The sequence below is a fragment of the Podarcis gaigeae genome (genome assembly GCF_964106915.1).
Source record: "Podarcis gaigeae genome assembly, chromosome: 4".
In the NCBI taxonomy this organism is placed as follows: domain Eukaryota; kingdom Metazoa; phylum Chordata; class Lepidosauria; order Squamata; family Lacertidae; genus Podarcis; species Podarcis gaigeae.
The window spans coordinates 78,703,595-78,726,554 of record NC_139677.1 but is presented as its reverse complement, the minus strand read 5'-3'; the positions used below and the strand labels follow the sequence as shown (position 1 = coordinate 78,726,554).

The following is a 22,960-nucleotide window of genomic DNA, read 5'->3' as shown; positions in this document are numbered from 1 at the left end:
TAATGAGTGCCACGCACATGCAATTTAAACTTTGTACCAAGAACAATTGATTTTTGTCAGACGCATGAAGCTTTCGAAACTGTTAAATGGTATCTACCCCTATGACCACAGGAAATCTGTTAAGAATTCCTCTCTGATATCTCACTAGGTGTTGCCTATATGCTTTCAGGCTTATTTTCTCCAAGGATTTTTTTTTTAAAAAATTGGATATTGCTTCTCCCCTGAGGATGCTCCAAGCGATAACCAATAAGAACACAGCTGGGCCAGAGACACAGGCGTGTTTTCTTTTATAGAAGTAGAGATTCCTAGGCACTTGCAAATAGCAAAATAACCCCCACAGTCATGGATGTGAATCTTTTCTCTTTTTTAACTTAAATCCAGTGCAGATTTCCCAATCAAGATTACGCAATCTGCTAATCTCGAGTTCTTGAAGTGCTGCAGAATTATCAATGGGGAGTTTGCTAACTCTTTGTACTGAGTGGTTTCTTCCTTTGCAGGTACATGCAAGTATCCCTCCTGGAGCCCCCAGCCATTCTACCTCTGCTATGAACTGCAACAGACGCCAGTAAATGCACAGAAACTGAAGCACTTGCCTCCTGATCAATAGAGTTGATCTGGCCAAATTATTATGTTTTTAATAGGGCACTGCAGGTCATGTGTCTAATCTTGTTGCTTGAACTATTTTTAGAGGACCTTTAGTATATAGCTGTACTGTATTACAAGGACTTGGGACTGTAGTTTTACCACAAACTAAAAGCACTTTTAATAAACATCTTTTCATTTACAAGAACTCTTGATGTCTCTGCATGTGTGAATTGTTCTGAATTGCCATGTCTGCATGACGGCAGCCTGGAAAATGAACACTAAACTTCCCAACAAAATGAAAAGCCGGAATAGGAATTGAAGAAGCTGCCATATACGGAGACAGACTGTTGGACAAGCCTTTCTGATTGGTAAGCCTTTCTGACTGGCAAGCCCAAGAGGCTCAGTGGTTTAGACCACAGCGCCTATTCTACCTTTACCAACTCACAATTTCAACATTTCACTGGGAAAACTGATGATGTTGTACATTTTAAATATACCCTCAGAAAGCCAGGAGTGTGGCTATAACTAGAGCAGACGAGAATGCTAAATATGAGGCTGTCTCTTTGCCATTATAGCACAGTGCTGTTAATTCCAGTATAGCATTGTAGAACTAGACTAAAAAGTACTTGAATGGTAGGCCAGCGCTGGGACTGATGGCAGTTGTAGTTCGAAACATCTGGAGGGCACCAGGTTGGCACAGGCTGTTTTGGGGGTACACACCAGAACTTTGAATTGGGCCCAGAATCAGATAGGCAGCCAGTGAAGCTGTGGCGACTGGTGAGATGTGTTCGGAGTGAGCAATGTCCATTGCATTCTGCTTCAGATTAGTTGTCAGAGGCTGCCTGCATGATGTGTTGTGGTAAGTGAGTTGGGATGTCTTCCTGTCCAACTTAAGACACAATCTTGTTCTTGATCTAGGATTGAGGAACATTTGAGGTCCAGAACAACACAACTCTTCCTTCCTTCCTTCTCTCTCTCTCTCTCTCTCTCTCTCTCTCTCTCTCATTTTTAATAAGCCAAGTACAGTACTACAAATATGGCACAGGAAAATACACTGCAGAATCTTAATAGGAATTAAAGTACATTGGTCTGATTTAATTGTGATACATTGGGTTATTATCTTATGTGGCAAGAGAACAAATGCTGAATGTTTGTCCCTTGGAGAAAAATAGTTCCACAAAGCAATCTGCCGTGTAATTAACACCAGTGTAAAGGATGCAGAAAATGTAAAAAAAAGAAAACCAGGCCTTTAGAATTATAATAATGAAAGCCTGTAAATGAGATGGGAGTGCTGCTGTGGTAAAATTAGGACAAGCCCAAATGCAGCCAAAATGGTGTTTGTAAAGTACACATAGGAAAGTATAACATAAATGCTTATCTTAATGTTTAGGCAGGGGGAAGTAGCCTGTATGCCAAGACCCCTCTAATCCCTGGATTTAGCAAGTGTCAGAATTCACTCAAGGCTTTTAGTTCTTGGAATAGCCAAGCTAGTCTCCTGGCGAGCTGGTAGCCTGAGTGATGGGCCATTAAGGAGAACAAAGGAAGGGGCTCTGTGGAATATTGCAAATAGGTGGAACACCTCCCCTCCCCCTCCCCCACTCCCTAAACTCATACATGGTAAAAAAGGACAAAAGCCAGGGTTGAGAGTTTTTTTGGGCATTGATGTGACCTAGGAAAAGGTAGCAAGTTGGAGAGAGAATCAGAGCAATGTTTGATTTCTGTTTAAATCCAAGGCTGTGACTATGGGAGAAACAAGACCCTCTTGGGATGTTGATGCTGTGAACCCCTCCACTGTGGACTCAGGTTGTATATGTCAGTAATAAACTCATATCATAAAGACACCACAGTCTCCACTTTGCCTCATTTCCAAAGGAAACACGAACCCTGGGTAAGTGCCTGGAATCTGGCACCACTTGGAGACGGGTGGTGTGTAACACTTGAATTTATACCATACCCTTCCCTTCTCAAGGAACTCAGGGAGATATATGTCCCTGTAGGTTCCGTCTGAAGTTTCAATCCTGCTTCCTTGTATCACACTACAAGCGACTCAAGTAGAAGCAATGTGTTCTGAACTGTTGCCAATAGCGGGTTATTTTTACCACCCAAGCGTGTAACTTTTTTTTAAATAATAAAGCAGATTAGCCTGCCCTGAGGGGCGTTGAATCTAGAAATCAGAACAGACAAGACAACAGGGCAAGGGACTGGGAAGGAAGCCTGGGATAAAGAGGAACAATATGCAGGCATTTCAGAAAACACTGGGGTAAGGGGTGGGCAATGAAATAGGAAGGAGCTCAACTCAGTGACTGAGTTCATTTGCTTTGAACGCAGAAGGGCCTCGATTCAATTCCTGACATCTCCCAGATGGGCTAGGAAAGAACTCTGACTGCTGCTTCCAGTTAGGGCCCCAGCTGTGCTATTTGCTCCGTGAGCTTTGTACAGAAGAGGAAGGAAGAGACAGCTTGACTTCCAGAGCTGTCCCAAAGTTATTTCTCCCAGTGGATTTCTAGGGCAGGATGTCCAACAGATCGATCACGATCTACTTGTAGATCCCCACAAGGTTTTGGTAGATCACAGTCGATCTCAGGCTCCCTTTCCTTAGCGTCGCTAAAACTGACTCCTGCCCTGCCCCTCTCCAATGTTGTTTGATCTCTAGAAGGGAAGACGGAGCTTTCATCCACAGCGATCTTTTTGTGGAAGTTTCCCCCCCAAAAAAAGCTGCTTCTTTTTCTCCTCCCTAAAACAATCTCAATAACTGAACCCCTAAAAAATGGAGTTTTCCTCCTTCCTAAAAAAGGCCACTCTGCTCTTCAACTGCAATACAGACCTCTGTCTCAGAGCCTGGGTGAGGCCGTTGCCTCATGCTTTCTATGTGAGCCTGCTGCACTCAGGTAAGATAGAGGATGCTGTTGAGGTCTTAGTGGCTCCTGTACCTGAAATGGGGAAATTGCTATCTTGCCATCTTTTGTCTCAGGCAGCAAAGCCAGTGATGCAAGCAGCTTGATGACATCATCTCCCTTCTGGGAGGAAGAAGCTGTGGAAAGCAGCCTCTCAGATGGAATCGTTGGCCATTTCCTTACTTATGCAGACAAATGCATCAGCTCATCTCATCTCATTATATTGCATTTATATTATATATACCGTATATATTATCTTGTGAACTGTTCTGAGATCTTCGGATGAAGGGTGGTATATAAATTTAAACCACTGAGCCTCTTGGGCTTGCCGATCAGAAGGTTGGCGGTTTGAATCCCTGCGATGGGTTGAGTTCCTGTTACTCTGTCCCAGCTCCTGCCAACCTAGCAGTGCACACCAGTGCAAGTAGATAAATAGGTACCACTGTGGCGGGAAGGTAAACGGCATTTCCTTGTACTCTGGTTTCCATCACAGTGTTCTGTTGCACCAGAAGTGATTTAGTCATGCTGGCCACATGACCCGGAAAACTGTCTGTGGATAAACGCTGGCTCCCTGGGCCTGAAAGCGAGATGAGCGCCACACCCCATAGTCGCCTTTGACTGCACTTAACCATCCATGGGTCCTTTGCTTTTCCCCCCTTTTTTTCATTGCTGTCCAGGAGGAAAGAAGCCATGTTTTTGTCCTGGACAGGGTAGCAAGTTCTTGCTATAAAATTTCGCTCCTTTAAGAGCAGCAGTGGCAAATTAGAATGATCCCAAATACTGAACATTTCCGTTTTCTTAATAAAGAAACTGCCGATAAGACTTTCTTTGAGACACACACACACCCGCTGCACAATGGAGTATCACATAATTATTCACCAGTTTCTTTGGCATGAATTTAATTCCAGCATTCCAGTCACATTGTCACCGTGGATACTAAGAAACAGATCGAGTAATTTAAGTTTTACTGAATTTGGGTGCAAGTTCCTCGCCTGCTTGAAATCTATTATTTCCTTTCTTAGTGCATGTGAAATGAACTGGCAAAGTTAGGAGTTCGTCGTGCATCAGTGATGAAGGGTCCCCAACAAAACACAACTGGAATGAAAATGAGGAGGAAGCCTAGTATTATTCAAGGAAAAGGTTTCCGTCAGTAAAAGTTACAGAGAGCATACAAAGGGAATTACTGATGTACTGGAATGCTAGCAGTTTGCTAAGAATACCTAGCATTTCTCTACCACATACTGGATATTTATATACAGTTACATGTAATCTTGCAACTTATAAATTAAATCAGTACTATACAAGTGGGAATTAGGGGGGAAACTGTTGCAAGAGATTCTTGCTCCCTAAGAGAAATGCTCCTACTTAGGGAGCTTGCCACATTTAAGGAACCCACAAAGATGCCCGGGAGCTGTAATTTACCCCTTGTTGTTGTTTGGTCGTTTCGTCGTGTCCGACTCTTCATGACTCCATGGACCAGAGCACGCCAGGCACTCTTGTCTTCCATTGCCTCCCACAGTTTGGTCAAACTCATGCTGGTAGCTTCGAGAACACTATCCAACCATCTCGTCCCCTTCTCCTTGTGCCCTCCATCTTCCCCAACATCAGGGTCTTTTCCAGGGAGTCTTCTCTTCTCATGAGGTGGCCAAAGTATTGGAGTCTCAGCTTCACGATCTGTCCTTCCAGTGAGCACTCTGAGATGATTTCCTTCAGAATTGAGAGGTTTGATCTTCTTGCAGTCCATGGGACTCTCAAGAGTCTCCTCCAGCACCGTAATTCAAAAGCATCAATTCTTCGGCGATCAGCCTTCTTTATGGTCCAGCTCTCACTTCCATACATCACTACTGGGAAAACCATAGCTTTAACTATACGGACCTTTGTTGGCAAGAGTTGCAATTACCAGTACCCATATCAAACTATAGTTCCTAGGATTCTTTGAGAGGTGGAAAATGTGCTTCAATAGAATGTTTGCTGTGTTTGCAAACACTGTAAGCTGCAAGGGGCTTAAGGAACATAAAAAAACCTGCTTTATAACAAGTCGGACCATTGGTCCACCCAGCTCTTAATAGATTGCAGGGATGGGGCAGGATGTAGGGGCCCAATTCACATATCATGAACTGGGCCCAAGATATCCTCTTGAGGCCCCTGCATACCTGCTTCAAGGGGTTTGTGACTAATCTGATTTTTGAGCTGGTGGTTTCTGACTTGCCCTGCATCAGCTTTTAGGCTGTGAGCCGAGTTCAGCATCATTAGTATGCATGCTCTGCTGTGGCTCTCCCAAGCAAACGGTTTTGACTGAAATGGTGCTTGAGAACAAAATGTTGCCATCATTAAAAACCACAGGTTTCAGGAAGAGGTTCATATGTAGCAGCTGCAAAGGCAGGCAGTGTCCCTTTGTAAGAACAACCAGAACTTGCAGGTATTAAATATGTTATTTCCTTGGCCCTAGCTTTCCTTAATCTGAACCACTGGGACTGCTGGTTACTCAGGTGTGTGGGGAAGGCACTTTACGTATGTTCATAATCTCATCTATTTGAATCGAGTCTAGTCTCAACTCTGGGATACAAAAGCAGTTTAAGAAGATGGTGGCAGGATGGCCTCAAATTACATGCTATAATTGTCTAAACGGAAGAACAACACTGGCTCTCACCTACATCTCTGAGCTAAAACCACTCAGCTCTATTGTCTTACAGCCTATCCCAGGTAGTAGGCCTCAGTGGCATTGTTAGGTACTGAAGTTCTCACCCTGGGCCAGCAGGGGGATACTGTAGATAGTTTTCACCCAGGTCCACATATGCAAATAAGGGATTGAAAGTGACGTTCAGTGATTGGATAGTTACAGAAAGTTGTTACAGTTGTGTTGTACTGGAGCTCTATATAAGCAGGCTGGCTGAACCCTTCAGTTCAGTTCTGTTCTGTTCTGGCCTGTGAATAAACAAGAGCTGTTTGAAGAATCGCTGTGTTGTCTGATATGTTCACCCACATCTTAACAGGCATAGTGTAGGTTGACAGCACCCAGGGCAAGTATTGCATCCCCTGACATGTGGACCATTAGCATGGATGCCAAGAGGCTGCACCACAGAGCAAACACCATGGAGACGGTTTGGCATGTGCACTTGCCACTCTTCTCCCCCACCCCCTCTTGCACCTGGGACACTTACACCTAGCGCCACCGCCCGTCTGTCCCCCCTCACCCAACACTATGCCACTGGTAGCCCTGCCCTTGCTTACAAACACCCCCAAATAGCAGCTACTCACCAACAACAGAGGGTCACATAAACAAATCCCAAACACAGGGGCCAGACCCTGCAACAAGCTCAGATGCCAGCTTTGTCTTTATGCCTCCTCAGACATTATTTCAGTACCCAATAATGCTAGCCATAAGACCACAAGCAACTGAATTAAATGCAGGCCTGTAGCAGCTTCGAATATGCATAAGCTGTGCACACCTTTCCTTTGATGTTTGAGGAAATGCTTGTTTCATAACTACCCAGCAGGGCATTATGCATTTTTAAACTTAGTTGTTGTTGTTTTTCTAATCCAAGATTTTTTTCAAGGCTCTTTTAGGCTTGAGGCTTCAGTCCTGGCAGGGGGAAAAGCAGTAACCTTTCTGACAATCACTAGCAAGAGGTTGGCTCACCATAATGAATCTGGCTGCAATAGCAAGTCTGATGTTAGGAGCAGTAAAGGCGCAGTAAAATCTCAACTGTGTGGTGGGCAGGTGCTTGTGTTGTTGGCATTGAGGAAAGCTGAAGCAGCTGCTCACATTGGAAGCTACCTCCTATCAGATCAGGTCATTTGTCCGTTCAGTCCAGTATCTTCTATTCTGATTGGCAGCTGCTGTCTAAGGCAGAAGTCTCTCACATCACCTGAACCCTGATCATTTTTTAAAAACTGAAGATAATAATAGAAGCCGTACCTTCCAAGTGCCTTGATAAAAAGAGGAACATCCTGTTTTTTCTCGCGAGATCTCGGCAGTCACTCCCCAAAAAGTGCTTTGTTCAGGGTGAGAGTGAGGCTTAAGTCACTTGACTCACCTACCCTCCAGCATTTCTCCGATGAAAATAGGGACGTCCCATTCCATAATGATAATTTTACTATTTATACCCCACACATCTTACTGGGTTGCCCCAACCACTCTGGGCAGCTTCCAACACATATGAAAACACAACAAAACATTAAACATAAAAAACCCCTTCTCTATACAGTATTGCCTTCAGACAGCTCAGGGGTCAGGTAACTCCACCCCCTCCAACATTTCTCCAATGAAAATAGGGACATACTAAGGAAAAGTGGAACATTCTGGGATCAAATCAGAAACTGGGACAGCTTCTCTAAATCAGGGATGCCCCTGGAAAATAGGGACACTTGGAGGGTCTGGACTCGCCCGGGAGTGCATCCTGGAAGTGTTTGATAAGTATTGTATACAAATGCAGATTAGTTTGCTTTTTTGACAAAGTCTTCTGCTATTATTTTTATTCTTATCTATTAAATTCAACCTTCAACCAGCATCATTTAGCATTAATGCAAGATGCATGTTTCCTATTCAGGCACCTATACCAGATCAGTACGGGGCAAGAGAGAACCGATTGTATTCATGGCAGGCACTGATTATACCTTTTAACTCCAGGTTTCTGTAATACATGATGTCCCAAAGTCCCAAGGTCTTTCAAATGAGCTGTCAAAAAATAAAAAATAAAAATCCAATGCTCTTAAATGACAGACAGCGAGTGATGTGGACAGAACCTCTTGCTGGCAAATTCTTTCTCCCAGAATGCACCATTCACAACTGGAGCTGGAAAAGAAGCAAATCTAAGGCAGATACATTGCACTTCAATTAGAGATTGTTTGCGATACCCGCTGTAATCAGACGCAAGGGTTTTAGTTTTCCCTCCAAAAAAAGTGGGATTGATATAATCATATGTAGTGACAGTGACCCCAGTTTTCTGAGTGATGATTTTTATATCATGAAAATGACCTCACCCACATAGAATAGGAAAGTTTCTGTATGCTTCGGGAAACCCAAAGGTCTGCAGAACTACAAAACACACACATGAAAGCAGGGTGGGGAGATACCTACATAAAAGCCACCTAAGGAGGACTGAGCATGCTCAGTGGGCACAGAATGCTGACTGGCTGCTGAGGGAAAGGGAGGTGGAAAACTGATGGAATGTCAGGAGCCCTGAGCAGAAGCGCTCTGCGCTGCAACATTTTGTGGTAGATCGCGCTTGTGTTATCCTATTCAGAGAAGCATGCTTTCATTATAATGGAAAGCATTACTGCAGGGAAGCTATTTACAAACCATTTCCCTTTCACAGTGGTATATATGCTCAATTGGCATTTCTATAAATGGAAAAGAGAAATGTGACGATAGCAGGAATTTCAGGAAAATGAAAGAGGGGCTTGCCAACAGGAATTCCTGGGTCTGGTACACTGTATGCGGATTGGGACCCCTCTAGCCCACCTGCCCCTCCTCAATCTATTGACAAGAGCTGCTGCTTATGTACATTCTGTATATTAACCTAGCCTACCTCACAAGACTGTGGCTATAAAATGGGGGAGGGGTGGAAAATGTATAGAACCTTGAGCTCCTGGGTGGAAAAACAGGATGCAAATATGTGCCCCACAGTGTGCAGTTAAGCTATGAAACACCCTCCCATGGCAGACAGTGACAGCTACCAACCTGGATGGCTTTTAAAGAGGTTCGGATAAATTCATGGAGGAAAATCAGAGGGCTGCTAGTTACAATGCCTATGCTCTGTCCCTTCCCATTGAAAGGGAGGTCAATATTCCTTCCTTTGGTCTTGTAACAGCAATTAAGCAATTACATGTCCTTAGTAATGGTGCTGCCTGCTGAGTGCAGAAGCATTAGAGTTGCCTCTGCATTTTCTGCTTTAACTTTCTTCAGAAATGTCAGATTGATTTACTTTTTTGAAAATAGAATTAAAATAAAACTAAGTGCCTTGGCTCAAGGATCCATTAAACCCTACATCAGCAGCCCTTGGCTTAATGGCAGAGCTGAGCACATGCTGTTCATCTAGAAGGTCTCTGCTTCAGGCCCTGGGATCATCTGGTGAAAAGGCTTCATGCAGACAGAGCAGGGAAAGATTTCCGCCTGGAGAGGCACCACCAGCCCAAGTAGTTAGTACTGGGCTTGGTGGCAGTACGGTCCAATGTAGCTTTGCCACATTCTTCAGACGGTTACCTTCTTACCCTGCAATACAGTGTAAGAGGAATGACATTAAGATTAATTGATTCAACCTGGTATGAGTCAGTCCAGGACACAGAGCTTGCAGAGGAATGGTGCCTGCATCACAAATGTGCACACAACTAATATATACCGCACAGACATGAGCTGAGCTGGGGGGGATGACTCATGTCCAGACCCTGGGGAAAGTGCTTTGCTCACCAAGGTGCTATCTAAATCAGCAGCTGCATACCTCCTTGATTAAATATATCAGGTGCCATGGGGACAAACATTCCGTTCTGCAACAAGAAATGTTGGAAAACTTCCCAGTGCATCGAGCCTTTAGGCTGTTTTGTTTATCTTTACAGACAGGATACTGGCCTTCTAATATAATTGATGTTGCAGGACAACAGAGCTTTAAACATCTGGAGAGACATAGGTTCCTTATCCCCGCTCTACAGCAATAATATAAAATACTATCTAAAACTTCTTTCAGATGTGTCTGATTTGATGATTTCCATAAGTAAATCTCACTTTTATTTAACAGATTCTTTGTTTGCCCTGGGTTGTTCAGATTCTTTCACAACTCGAAAGCCTTGACCAATTATTTGCAATGGGTTAGTCTGCTTGGTCAAAGAATGATTCTGAGAGTTACACATAAGTAGAGTCATGCAGAACAATCTCTGGACCATGACTGGTAAGAACTGCTAAAGACCTAATACAATTTCATCATGTAACTGTATTTGTTATTTCTGTTTTTTTAAAAAAACAAACCAACAAACCTCTGATTCTGGCTCTTGATGAACTAGGTGCACCAACATTTCCATTTGATATTCTCTCATACAACCTGCTACTGTAAACTTCTCAGCCATTCCTTTTGAAGATGACACAGTGCACTCTGCACTTGAAGAACGCAGAGGTTGCCATGCTCAAGAGGCTGACAGAGGTGTGTGTCTAGCACAGAAGATAAGCAAGACTAGAAGCTTGGGGTGGGCAGCATAGTTGTAAGGTGAGCCCTGTACAGGCTTAAACAGTGGCCATGTCAGTTTCTGTGCCATCCCTGCTCCTCATCCAGTTGTCTTTGAGCTGGAAGGTGGGAAACGGCAGCAGGCGATACACATCACTGCATAGAATCATAGAATTGTAGAGTTGGAAGGGACCCCGAGGGTCATCTAGTCCAACCCCCTGCAGTGCAGAAATCTTAACTAAAGTATCCCTGACAGATAGCGGAATATGCAATCAAGATTGCCTTATATTAGTTAAGGGGATTTTATTTTTTTTACACATCTGCCAGTTCACATTTTAAGCTCAGACTGTGCTCAGACATATTGAAGCACCAAAGCACAGGGGGCTTAAGATATTTTATTGCCTTTAGGCAGATGTGTCTCTTTCTCCCAAAGAATGGTGCAATGTCAGCTTCCCAGGCACACAGAATGGACAACAGTACCTTTAAGTCCTTTTGAGTGGGCTGCAGTGTCTTGTGAACATGGTCTCAAATTTCATCTGAGCTCTGTTGGAATGGCCCTGAATTTAATGCTAAAATATGAAGACTCTCCACAGGATGCTGACCCTTAGTTTCAGACTTAGGATCAGTCTTTTGGAAGGCACAAAATTTCATTCTTTTGCTGGAACTTACGCTTTGCCATGCTCTAGAATCAGGAACAGCTGATCACCTTTCATTTGGTCCTCTCACAGGGTCATTGTGTTCTGTGACATTGTTCATTGAATATGTCTGTAAGGCACCTTTGATTGGTTTTTGCTTAGAAAGGCAGGCTATACAATTTTGACTCCACCAGGGATTGGAGATGGATGCCTGAGCCCTTGCTCATGTGCCTACCTGGAAGGGACGTCCGGCTGGTGTCTACAAGGAACAGAGCCTTTTCTGCTGGGGCCCCACAGCTCTATCATTCCCTCCCCTGTGGCATAACAGCAGCCATTCCTTGGCAGTGATTAGGTGGGCTTTAAAAACATTTGGGATTGCTTCCTATCTTCTTTGGGTATGGAAATATTTATATATACTGACATTGTCATTGTTACAATGGAAGGCAGCTAGTAAACATTTTTAAACAAATTAATAAACACAGCCATATCATCACCAAGGAGACAATCAAACCAAGCAAAGGTGGGGGAGGATCCACCACAATCTCTGAGCAAAGTGAAGGAAAGCTGTCATTTCCATTGCAATATGCTTTTCTGAGTTAGAATTAACCTGGTAGTGAACATCAGGTGACAGCAATGCACTGGCTTAATACAATTTACGCACCAATGGAACCCTTGAAAAGGTGTCAGGTAGCTTTCTTTATCAAAGTAGAGCCTTGTCATCCGAAACCCCACTGGGCGGCTTCTTGAACATCAGCATCCCTTTTGCTGCAACGATTTATGGCACTATGACGCATGTTTCAAGCATCCGCCTATAGGAAGCCTTATGTCTCATCTCTCCCCCCCATGTGCTTTTACAACTCAACACTTTTTGTTTTCCCCCGGTTTTACTAAACAGGGGGGAATAATTTGGCTTGCAATCACCGTCACCCTCTTGCCTGACTATGTACATGCGCCAGCTCTGAGTCCAGCGAGAGCATTAAAACTCACAGGCCTCTCCACTTCCCTTTCCGGAAAGATTTCTAGCAGGGGAAAGAGCTGATGACACCTGGCTCAAGCAGCACTCAGGACTTGGGCGGGGGGGGGGGGTGGCTGTATGTAGGGGGGAGAACTCCTTGTCCCTATCGTGGAGGAAAGAATTTACACATGGGGAAAATGCTTACATCTCTTGCTGGCTTAGGGCATTGCTATTTTAAAACCTGTGTACTGAATTGAGCGATTGACCCGATGCATGCTGAACCTGTTTTCTTTAGATGTACTTGTCGAGCATGTTTTGAATGCTAATCCTAGCCAATGGCAAGGAGTATTTTCTTATCTGCATTCCCAGGAAAAGCACAGCAGCAAAGCCCACCTTGTAGCCCCTACATTGAATTTTAGCAACCACTTCAACTTTTCATTCAATTCTTATCTGCCAATTCACTTCTTCTGGGCAAACTGGACTGGTAGATTTCATTGTCTGCTAATTGCAGCAAGGTGATGGGTTATTTATCTGATTGCCTTATTTCTCACTTTAACCCTTTTACCGTGTGTTTTTTAAAATTATTATTCACAAAAGCAGAGCTGCCATTGGCAGAACACATAATCCTTTTGCAGTGGGATTAATTTGCTGTATTGGCTGCTCACCGGAGATCGCAGGTTCATTCCCACTAACAGTCAACAGCTGGGAAGTTTGGAGTTTTGTCAGCACAAGGGAGATGAGTCATCTGTGACAAATGGTGGTTCTCTGAGAGGTAATAAAAAAGCACAGGGAATGGATCGAAGTTACCCAGTCTAATGAACTAGAAGATTCCATGGGAACCATAGTTAGCTTCAATGATTCCTTTAGCTACAGCTGAGTGTTTGAACAATTCCCAGAGATAAGTCCAGTAATGGGAAGGAACAGACTGCAAGTGTTCATAAGGGAGTCATTTCGCTGCCCTTTCTCATCTTTCCAGTTGTTCTTCTGTGCTCTGATCCAGGTTCTCTTTAATTCTTGTCTGCACCAGGTGTGCCTAGCATGTGGCAATATCTGCTTCTCTCTTTGTCCAGAGAATGTCTGCAAGCCGTTTGGCATCTTCTACTTCTTCCCAGTCTTTGCTATTATATATATATATATATATATATATATATATATATATATATGCAGGTTTTGGTGTCCTCGGGTGTCTTCCCGTGTAAAAGTTGGGGTGTCTAGGCGACGTTTCGACGAGGTCTCACTCGTCATCTTCAGGCTGGTGCTTTCGGCTTCTTGTTACTGGAACAGAGCGGGATCTCAATGTTTGAGTTCCTATAAATACTGTAGAGGGGGTGTGGTGTCTAGCCTCCAATGTTCTGGGCAGAGAGGAAGTTCCCAGGCTAGTGTGCCTTTTCTTCTTTTGTTCCTTAATTACTTGAGAGATACCTTGAGTGATTTCTTGAGTGATATCCTGAGTACCACTTAGGTGGGTCATTAGGTGTGGATTAGTTGCTAAAGTCTTTGTGTCTTGACCTCTTGAACTTTGTGAAGAGTTTTCCTGAGAAGATGGCTGTATTGCACGAAAGCATATATATATATATATATATATATATGTAAAAGGACTTTGTAGACTTTGTTGCATATGTTCCAACAACTGTAAAGTGCAGCAGAAATCACAGATCATGTTAGGTGGCCCACCTTGACTGAAACAACTGATACAAAACACTGGAACACATAAGGATCCTTCTTCAAGCACAAATGTTCAAAGCAAGAAAATGGATAGTTAATATGCCATGACTGAATATGAAGATCACTCTTAAATTACAGTTAGGAACTGAAACTGGAGGCAAAAGGTGCAGTTGCCCAGAATGTTCGCAGAAAGAACTATAAATAATATTCACATTATCCTTGCCCCATGGACGATGAGGGATGTGTGATAGGTATCAGGTAAAATTGAGGCTAGAATAAATAAAGTTTCCAGTAGTCAGCAAAGGACTCTGCGGAGTTATCTGTCCTTCCCCTTGACTGACACAAGCAGAATAAATTATCCCATATAAACTTGGTTTACTTATGCAGATTACAGAATTCAGCTTTCCTTAAGGCAGAAAAGGGCAAAGTACACAGAGTGCTGTCCATGGTGCTTAAAATGCAATCTGGATGTTGTTCTGTATCCCATCCTTCTGTTCTGCTTCAATACTGTGAGCTCAGTAATTGTCTGTCGTGTAGGCTTGAAGGTTTGTGATTCAATGTAAATCTCTAATTAGTTAAATATCAGTTTGCATTCAAATAGCCCACACATTCAGTGTAATGTAACATTTGCACAAAGCACGCACGCATGTTATTCCCATGGCTAATTGCAAGCAGAGAACTTCATTTAAAGTCTGCTGCGGGCATTCATGCACCATGAGCTAGCAGATGCAAGCTGTTAGCAAATATAGATATTTGGTGCCCTTTCTATTTATACAATTCCACCAGGAACATCTGCTGTAAGAGCCCCTTTGCAAGAAATGGATATTGCATATCATAGTGAATTGTACATATACTATGCCCGAATTTAAAGGAATAATATGTAAAAGAACAGGAGCTATAAGAACAACATAATTCTATTTTCAGAAACTGTACATCTGTGCAAGGCTGAAACTTAACTCAGCTCCAAGGTAGTTACTCCATGAAGAAAAAGCAAACTGCTGTTTCTCCTGAATTTCACTCCCCCTCCTTTCAATAGACTTTATCTCACAACAGACCTGTGTAGTGGATTAGACTAAGAGATTGTGAGTGGTCCAAGGTCATGCAGGGAACTTCATGATGGATTTGAACCTAGTTCTCCCTGATCTTCTTGATCAACCACTGCACCACTCTGCCTTGATATATATCATACATCGCTGAAAACCTCAGAGGTGAATTGTCTTTCCTTCACGAGAGTACAAAAACAGCAAGCTTGGCTGGCAAGTATAACAAAATGGTACAGAGAAGCATTTCATTTATCTTCTAAGATAATTAATGCACCCCTTTTTGTTAACTGTGACTAAAGCTTTTTTGGTTTTCAAACAATGATTATTAGCGTGGGTTCTTCTTCTTATCTTTTCTCCCCTAAGGAATTGGTCTTAATGAGTATGAAGATAATATTTTATTTTCAAATCAAGAACTTTAAAATCAAAATCTTCATAAGAAGGAAGCTCTGAACATTTTAAAAACTAGATACACAGTGTGCTGTGGCTAAACTAGACACAATGCTAATTGTGTGGATGCAATTAAAATGTATGGTCTGGCGATTAGAAGAATAAGAAATATTAAATACTGCTGGGTTGAAATCCAGATTCCCCAGAATGACTTGACAAATTCATTCATTTCAATAGAGTTGGATGTGCTGAGAGTTGCCTGCTCCATTGAAGTGAATGACAAAATCTGCTGCATGAGAGTTCCATTCATGAAATGGAATTACTCAGGACTCTGATCTCAAGAACAAACCAATTACAATGCCAGCCCATTACAGCTGAAAACCATGAAAATAAGGCAGGTGTTCAGCACCATTGCCTATATTTGAACATTACCTACCATGCAGTTACTATTTGGTGACTTGTTTCCATTGCCAGATTGGTGTGGCTGCCAGCCAACACAGCATGACTCAGTTCCACTGAAATAAAAGGCTTAGTCATGTTTACATTCCATTGCATTGCATTCATTGAGACTGGATGTAAACACATTTCTTCTAAGTTGTGCCTATCTACTGAGAAACCACAAACCAGCTATGTGGTATTATGGAACACTGAAAGATAATTCTTTGTGTTGTTTACTTTTTAATAATACATGGAAGATGGATCTCCCTCGGATGGTTTTGGACTCTCCTTCCTTGGAGGTTTCTAAGCAGAGGTTGGATAGTCATCTGTCATGGATGCTTTAGCTCAGTTTCCTACATTGCAGGAGGTTGCACTAGAAAAATGACCCTTTGGGGTCTCTTCCAGCTGCATGAGTCTATGAGTTGTTGTTGTTTTGCTTCAACAGTATTTCATTATGTTCCTATCATTTTATGTAATTGTATTTTCTATAAATTATAAAAATTATAAAAATTATAAATTATAAAAAATTATAAAATTATAAAAGAATATTTAAAAATTATAAAAATATAAATAAAACATGCTCTATTTACAAACAAAACTTTTAAATAGCTACCTTTCTACTGGTAGGACGGGGGGCATGGGTGTAGCTAGGACTTTTGTTAGGGGGGCAGGCTTTTGTTGGGGCAGGCAGAACCTCTGATTTGTATTGATTTGTATTGGCTTTTATTTATTGGGGGGCAGATGTCCCCACCCCCCCTTGGCTACACCTATGGGGGGCACAGAAACATCCTTAGGAGTTGCCTTGCATCTGGCTCATAATGAATGTTCCACAGAGAGCTGTCTAGAGTTCTGATCCCAGGTGACTGGACAGTTCTCTTGCTGAGTCTCACCAGCACCATTACAGTGGTACCTCAGGTTAAGAACTTAATTTGTTCTGGAGGTCTGTTCTTAACCTGAAACTGTTCTTAGCCTGAAGCACCACTTTAGCTAATGGGGCCTTCCGCTGCCGCCACCACGCAATTTCTGTTCTCATCCTGAAGCAAAGTTCTTAACCTGAGGTACTATTTCTGGGTTAGCGGAGTCTGTAACCTGAAGTGTCTGTAACCTGAAGCATCCGTAACCCGAGGTACCACTGTATAAGGTTCCAGCCCTGAACAGGATGCATGCAAGGACATAACACATGCACATGTTATTGAAAATATAAATTTCTCATGTGCACACCTTGTTTTGTTTACACATAAATTCCACAATTTAGTATAGAGCTAGGTGGGCTTGAACCAATGGATGCCAATGCATTAGGGCAAGAATAAGACATTGTGACACCTTAACAACTAACCAATTTATTTTAGCATGCAATTTTTTCTAGGCAAAAGCTCGTTGAATCTGATTTCAGGCACAACTTAAAAACTGCCCTTCACTTTTTGTTAATGAACAAAAAGGGAATACAGGTGAGAGAAACAGGTGAGAGAAACAGGTGAGAGAAACAGGTGCTTTTGTAAACTGCAAGAAGGTGGAGGCTAAAGGTCTATGTTAGCAGATTTGTATAAATCTGTTTAGCAGATTTGTATAAAAATGCCGCTAGTAGGGAAACAAATGTGGTGTTCAAGAGCGTCAATATTTGGTTTTTATAAAATATTGCTGAAGCTTTAATGGGGAAAAGGAGTGATTATTCTGTGTGCTGAAATCAAATACTGACAAGGGGGAAAGGATGAAGAATGGGAAATTAAAGGCATCCAGTCAGCAATATGTCATTAACACATATACTAGTTCAATGCAGGGTGGCCCATTCATCCATCTCTGTGCAATTTGCAAGCAAGATGGATGGGACTGTAGCCTACAGAAGCTGCATTCTGTGTCCTCATCATTGTACCACTTACACATCTGTGCAGTAACCTTGAAATGCAGATTTCAAAGGACTTTTCCAGGATCAGTGCATTCAATTCAGAAACTCTTAACACCAGCCCTTGGTTGAAATTACTTAACTGTCAAGGATTTGTAATATGTGGCTTTACTATTACACTGTGAAATACAGACACTACAAATGAATGTTGATGATGCTGTGTAGACAGCACAGAAAGCCAATGGGCAAATGATTTTGATTTTTTAAAATGTTATGCAGGGTAGAGTGGGAATAAATTAAAGCAGCTAAAGTGCATGGATAGCATCACCTTTCATGCGCTTCAATTTGCCTCTTGGCACTTGATTATAAGTAGAAAAGGGAGGGGAAGGATGACAACAGATAGCTGTCCTTTATTTCTTATGCGGCTTAAAATTAATTCACACTACAGTGCCACAAGTCAGATGTTGGGCAAATGGTTATTGTCCTTCTTTTCCCCTAGTTCTCCCTCCTCTGCTGTTTTGATCCTAAGGATGGGATGAGGAAATTTCATCAAGTTTTAAAGTCTGATTTTTGATAGATTCAGGTTTAATTAACACACCCATAAAGGGAGGGGGGAAGAAAAGTGTGATTTAAGATAACCTATGTACAGTGGTGGTTGTCAATCATCATCATCATCATAACAAGCTTTTTAAGGTAAGTGAACTCTAGACTCTTTCAAGAGCTTTGGGATTTGACAAGCTCTAGCAACTTTAATAGAGGCAGTGTGGCATAATGGTTAGAGTGTTGGACTAGGAACTGGGAGAGCAGGGTTCAAATCCCCACTCATCCATGAAGCTCAATGGGTGACCTTGGGCCAGGCACCATCTCTTAGCTTAACCTACCTCACAGGGTTGTTGTGAGGATGAAAAGGGGAGCAAGAGAACCTGTACATCACCTTGAGATCCTTGGAAGATAAACGTAGTACAAAAATGTAATAACAAATAAATAAATAAATAAATAGTAGGGGTCATTGAATTTGCTGACATTCCTTCCACACCAACACTTTTTGTGATTTCCCCCCACAGGTATCAAATGATCCCATATATTAATATCAACAACTTTGTCATGAATGTGCAGTGACAATATACCGTATTTTTTGCTCTGTAAGACTCACTTTTTCCCTCCTAAAAAGTAAGGGGAAATGTGTGTGCATCTTATGGAGCGAATGCAGGCTGCGCAGCTATCACAGAAGCCAGAAGAGCAAGAGGGATTGCTGCTTTCACTGTGCAGTGATCCCTCTTGTTGTTCTGGCTTCTGAGATTCAGAATATTTTTTTCCTTGTTTTCCTCCTCCAAAAACTAGGTGCGTCTTATGGCCTGGTGCGCCTTATAAAGCGAAAAATACGGTATGTGCTTCCCGACAACAGAGGAGGAAAGATGATGACTTATGGAAGTAGAAGATTGTAACCAGCTAATTGATACACCAACATCTCAGTTGCTTGGCCTGACTCTACTGAGTGAAGGCCATTGGATATTATGGTACGGTTACCATACTTCTGGAGTTTCCCAGACATATCCAGAATACCATGGTCAGAAGCAATGTCTGGGCAGGAATTGCTAAAATGCACAGGAAATTCATGATTTTCAGTTTGAAATATGGCAACCCTACATTATGGAGATAAAGTCTTTATAATTCTGCCTCTCATACCATCATAAATTTTACATTATACATGCCAATGTAAAAGTAACACTCTGTCCTAGACCAGAGATATGGTTTTTAATATGGGTTATAAAACATACATTAGAAGTGTAATGTGTGATTAAATATTTGTCCCACTTATTTTTTTTTTAAAAAAATTGGTACCTCAACAAGTAATACAAAGTCATGGGCTCTATCCAGTGGTCCCCCCCACTAGTGCCAGGGCTCTTGCACTAGTGAATGGGTGAGTTTTAATTTTGCACACCAGAGGAATTCAATGTAACAGTTGTGATAGGAGGAACTCATTGCAGAACAAATTGCACAATCCATTTTGCAACAAATCACCAGCAAGTTTCTTATGCTATTGTTATTGTCTTTTATTAGCATAATAATAATAAAAATTATTTATACCCCGCCCTCCCCAGCCAAGGCCGGGCTCAGGGCGGCTAACAAGCAATAATAAAACAAGTTGAATGAATACAACTTAAAAACAAGATTAAAATATAACATTGAAACATTAAAATGCAGCCTCATCACAGGAGGAGAAAGGAAAAAAGAAAGAGGGGGAGGGAATCAAATTGATGCTAAACCAAAGGCCAGGTGGAACAACTCTGTCTTACAGGCCCTGCGGAAAGAAATCAGATCCTGCAGGGCCCTCGTCTCATGAGACAGAGCGTTCCACCAGGCCAGAGCCAGTGTTAGAAAAAGCCCTGGCTCTGGTTGAGGCTAATCTAACTTTCTTAGGGCCCAGGACCTCTACGGTGTTGCTATTTATGGACCTTAAGGTCCTCCGTGGGGCATACCGGGAGAGGCTGTCCCGTAGGTACGAGGGTCCTAGGCCGTTTCTTATGCATCATCTTATGCAACTATATTCTGCAGACACAAAAATTTCACCAATGGGACTTTCACCCTCTTGTTTTTCGTGATTGGCATTAGTAAAAACATGGTACTTTCATAAACTAGATACAATCTTATTTTGGTCTGGTATTCTTTAAAAAAACCCAACCACAATGGTATTTTAAAAAGTTCAGAATGGATGGGATAATTTGCAGAAAGCTTGAATGAAAAGCTATTTGTTTCAGCTTTGTTAATGATGCTTTCCATAGTCATGTCCTAAATGTGCTGCTGTCTCCATAATAAACACATATTCAGTTGAGAATTACCTCCGAGCTTATTGTCAGTTTAAAGTTCAGCAGATGACTCATGTTCTAGATGAAGGTCTCCATTCGTTCAAAAGGCAAATCCACACTCATCACTAACTGATGACTTGAAAAACCTGCCAAGCATGAGTAAGCTCTCAAGCGGAGTCTCTCCAACCTTATACATATATTATTAAGCATTAGGAAATGCCTTGGGGTGTCTTAAATGTCTACTGTTGAGAATGAGTTAGTGAAGCTGACATTATTCCTGGCTTTAATGAAACAGAACTCACTGTGTCTTGAAGACCCCATCTCCAGAGACATTGTGTCTGAGATATTTCTGCTATTAATATAAATGAATCAAACTGCCTTAATGTTTTATCTCATCATTTGTTTTCTGTCTTGCAGGTAAAATTCAGACAGGATAAATACGGAACAGAATGCCCAGTAGGAATACTGTCTACACAGGAGTTCATTTTTTATTTTATTTTGTCAGAAGCTCTTTATTTCTCCTCAGGTACAAATTCTCAGCACAAAACAGGGTGTTTCGCAAAAACCTAATAGACAGGAAAAATGCGAGAAATCATTCAGAAAGTACAGAATATGACAAAAGATAAGACAAAGCACTGAAGAAAACTTTGGAAGGCTTCATATTGAGGACACTTAGCTGGGAGTAAGTCCCACTGAACTGAGGAAAACTTAATTCTGACCAATCACACAAAGGATTGCACCAGAAATGGACAGAATTTTTCTTTCTGTAATGGGAAGGCTTACAGATCCCAGAGAGAGCTGCATTATGACAGACACATTGTATAAGCAGATAATACGAACACAAGCACCGCCTTGGAGAATTCGGAGAGAAGGATTTGCAGAGTTCATAAAAAGGTGCATCCACAAATAAACAATGGGAAGGAGGCCTCAGTAGAGACAGGTGTGCTTGCATGAGTTAGAACAGCAGCAATGCCATGTGGTAAATTAAAGGAACAGTGAGGTACAATTGGTGCAAGGGAGGGAGATGTGCAGTGAACAAATACTATTTCAATAATGCAGAAAGAAGAAAATGCAGTGGGAAGAAATGTGGGGGAAACCTGAGAAGATACAACAGCAAAGCCAAATACTGAACCTAGCTAATGTATTATTAATTTTAATATGCATGGAAATAGTAAAATATAATATTGTGATAAACTTTACTGCTGAACAATATTGCGCTCTCTTGAGAATGGGAGTGGGAACGGAGGTGTTAGATTTTCTCATTAGAAATGATTTTTATCCCCTCATTCCTCTCCCATCTCAGCAATATTTGTAATCACAATATTACATTTTATCATTCATTGTTAAGTTACATTTTGATAGCTGGATCATGGGCCTGTCTGACTGTAGGGCTTTAGTTGATTAACTGTCTTCTGCTTAGCTATCTAATTGGATTTGTTATCTGATTAGAATAAATACAAGAGGGTTTTTTCCCCCCTTTGGAGATTTATTGAGGATAACAGTTTATAGTTTAGAAATCATCCGAATAAGAATGTTGGAAGTGTCTGCTGCACCAGGCTAATGGCCCATTGAGTCCAGAATCCTCTTCACATAGCGGCCAAGCAGATGCTGTAGGATACCTACAAGCAGAGTCGAAGCACAAGTGCACTCTCCATCCCACCTGGCTTACAGCTGGGATTCAGAAGCATCACTGACTGTGGCCATGAAGGCAGAGCATACTCATAATATCTAGTAACCATTGATAGCCTTAGCTGCCGTGAATTTGTCCAATTTATGGTCATCTAGGTGGGGGGGTCATCGCTGCCTCCCGTGGGAGCGAGTGCCAAAGCTTAACTATGACCTGTGCGAATATGTTATAATATTACTTTTAAAAAGATGGGCATGCATATATTTCCTAACTACTCACCAGGCTTCCTCCCTTTTTTTAATGGATTGAGGCCCTGTGTTTTTAATTTCTGAGTTGCACACCAACCCAAGCAAGATTCCAAGGTTTCCAGGCGCTTATCCAGGTTTGCCTTCCTGAGAATGAGTGACAGCGGAGACTGTGATAGCTGTATACAACCTAAGTGTATGGTGGAAGGGCTCACAGCATTCACACCTTTTGCTTCTCCCATAGCCACAGCCTTGGATTCAAGCAGAAATCAAGCATGTCTCTCCCTCAGAGGCTTCAGCCTGCTGCCTGTGTCTAGGTTCTGGCTCACAAACACCTCAGCATACCCCATATTAAATATGAACTTTGCGTCAAGAGTGTGATGATATATGTGTGCAGGAAGCCAACTCCCTATGTATCCTCAGTCTCACTGGGTGTAAATCTCTCCTGCTCTGTTTCACTCTTTCACGATCAGACAATGTGTTGCATGATCCTGAACAAGCCTGTTTAAACTGACTGCTTTTTATTGGGGGTGGGGGGCTGTAGTGGTGGAGCCTTAGTCCAGCTTGTGGTCCAAATCCAGACCAGGAGCCCTGTCCCAGCTTCCTGCTGAAAGCCACGCCCTCCTTAGCAGCTCTTTGGCCCTGAGGGAGGAGCAATCTTCTCCAGGAAACTGGTGCTGGGCCC

General features: G+C 42.2%; 1 protein-coding gene across 5 annotated transcripts in view; it reads left to right on the top strand.

Annotated features, from left to right (window-relative positions):
• Nucleotides 1-790, top strand: part of CCNA1 (cyclin A1) — a 36,215-nt gene extending 35,425 nt beyond the window's left edge. For all 5 annotated transcript variants that reach the window (XM_083736993.1, XM_083736997.1, XM_083736994.1 and 2 more), the window contains one exon: nt 498-790. In XM_083736993.1, coding sequence (XP_083593119.1) covers nt 498-549 — 52 coding nt within the window. In that variant the 3' untranslated portion in view covers nt 550-790. The remainder of the gene's footprint in view (nt 1-497) is intronic.
• The last annotated feature ends 22,170 nt before the right edge of the window (nt 791-22,960 follow it).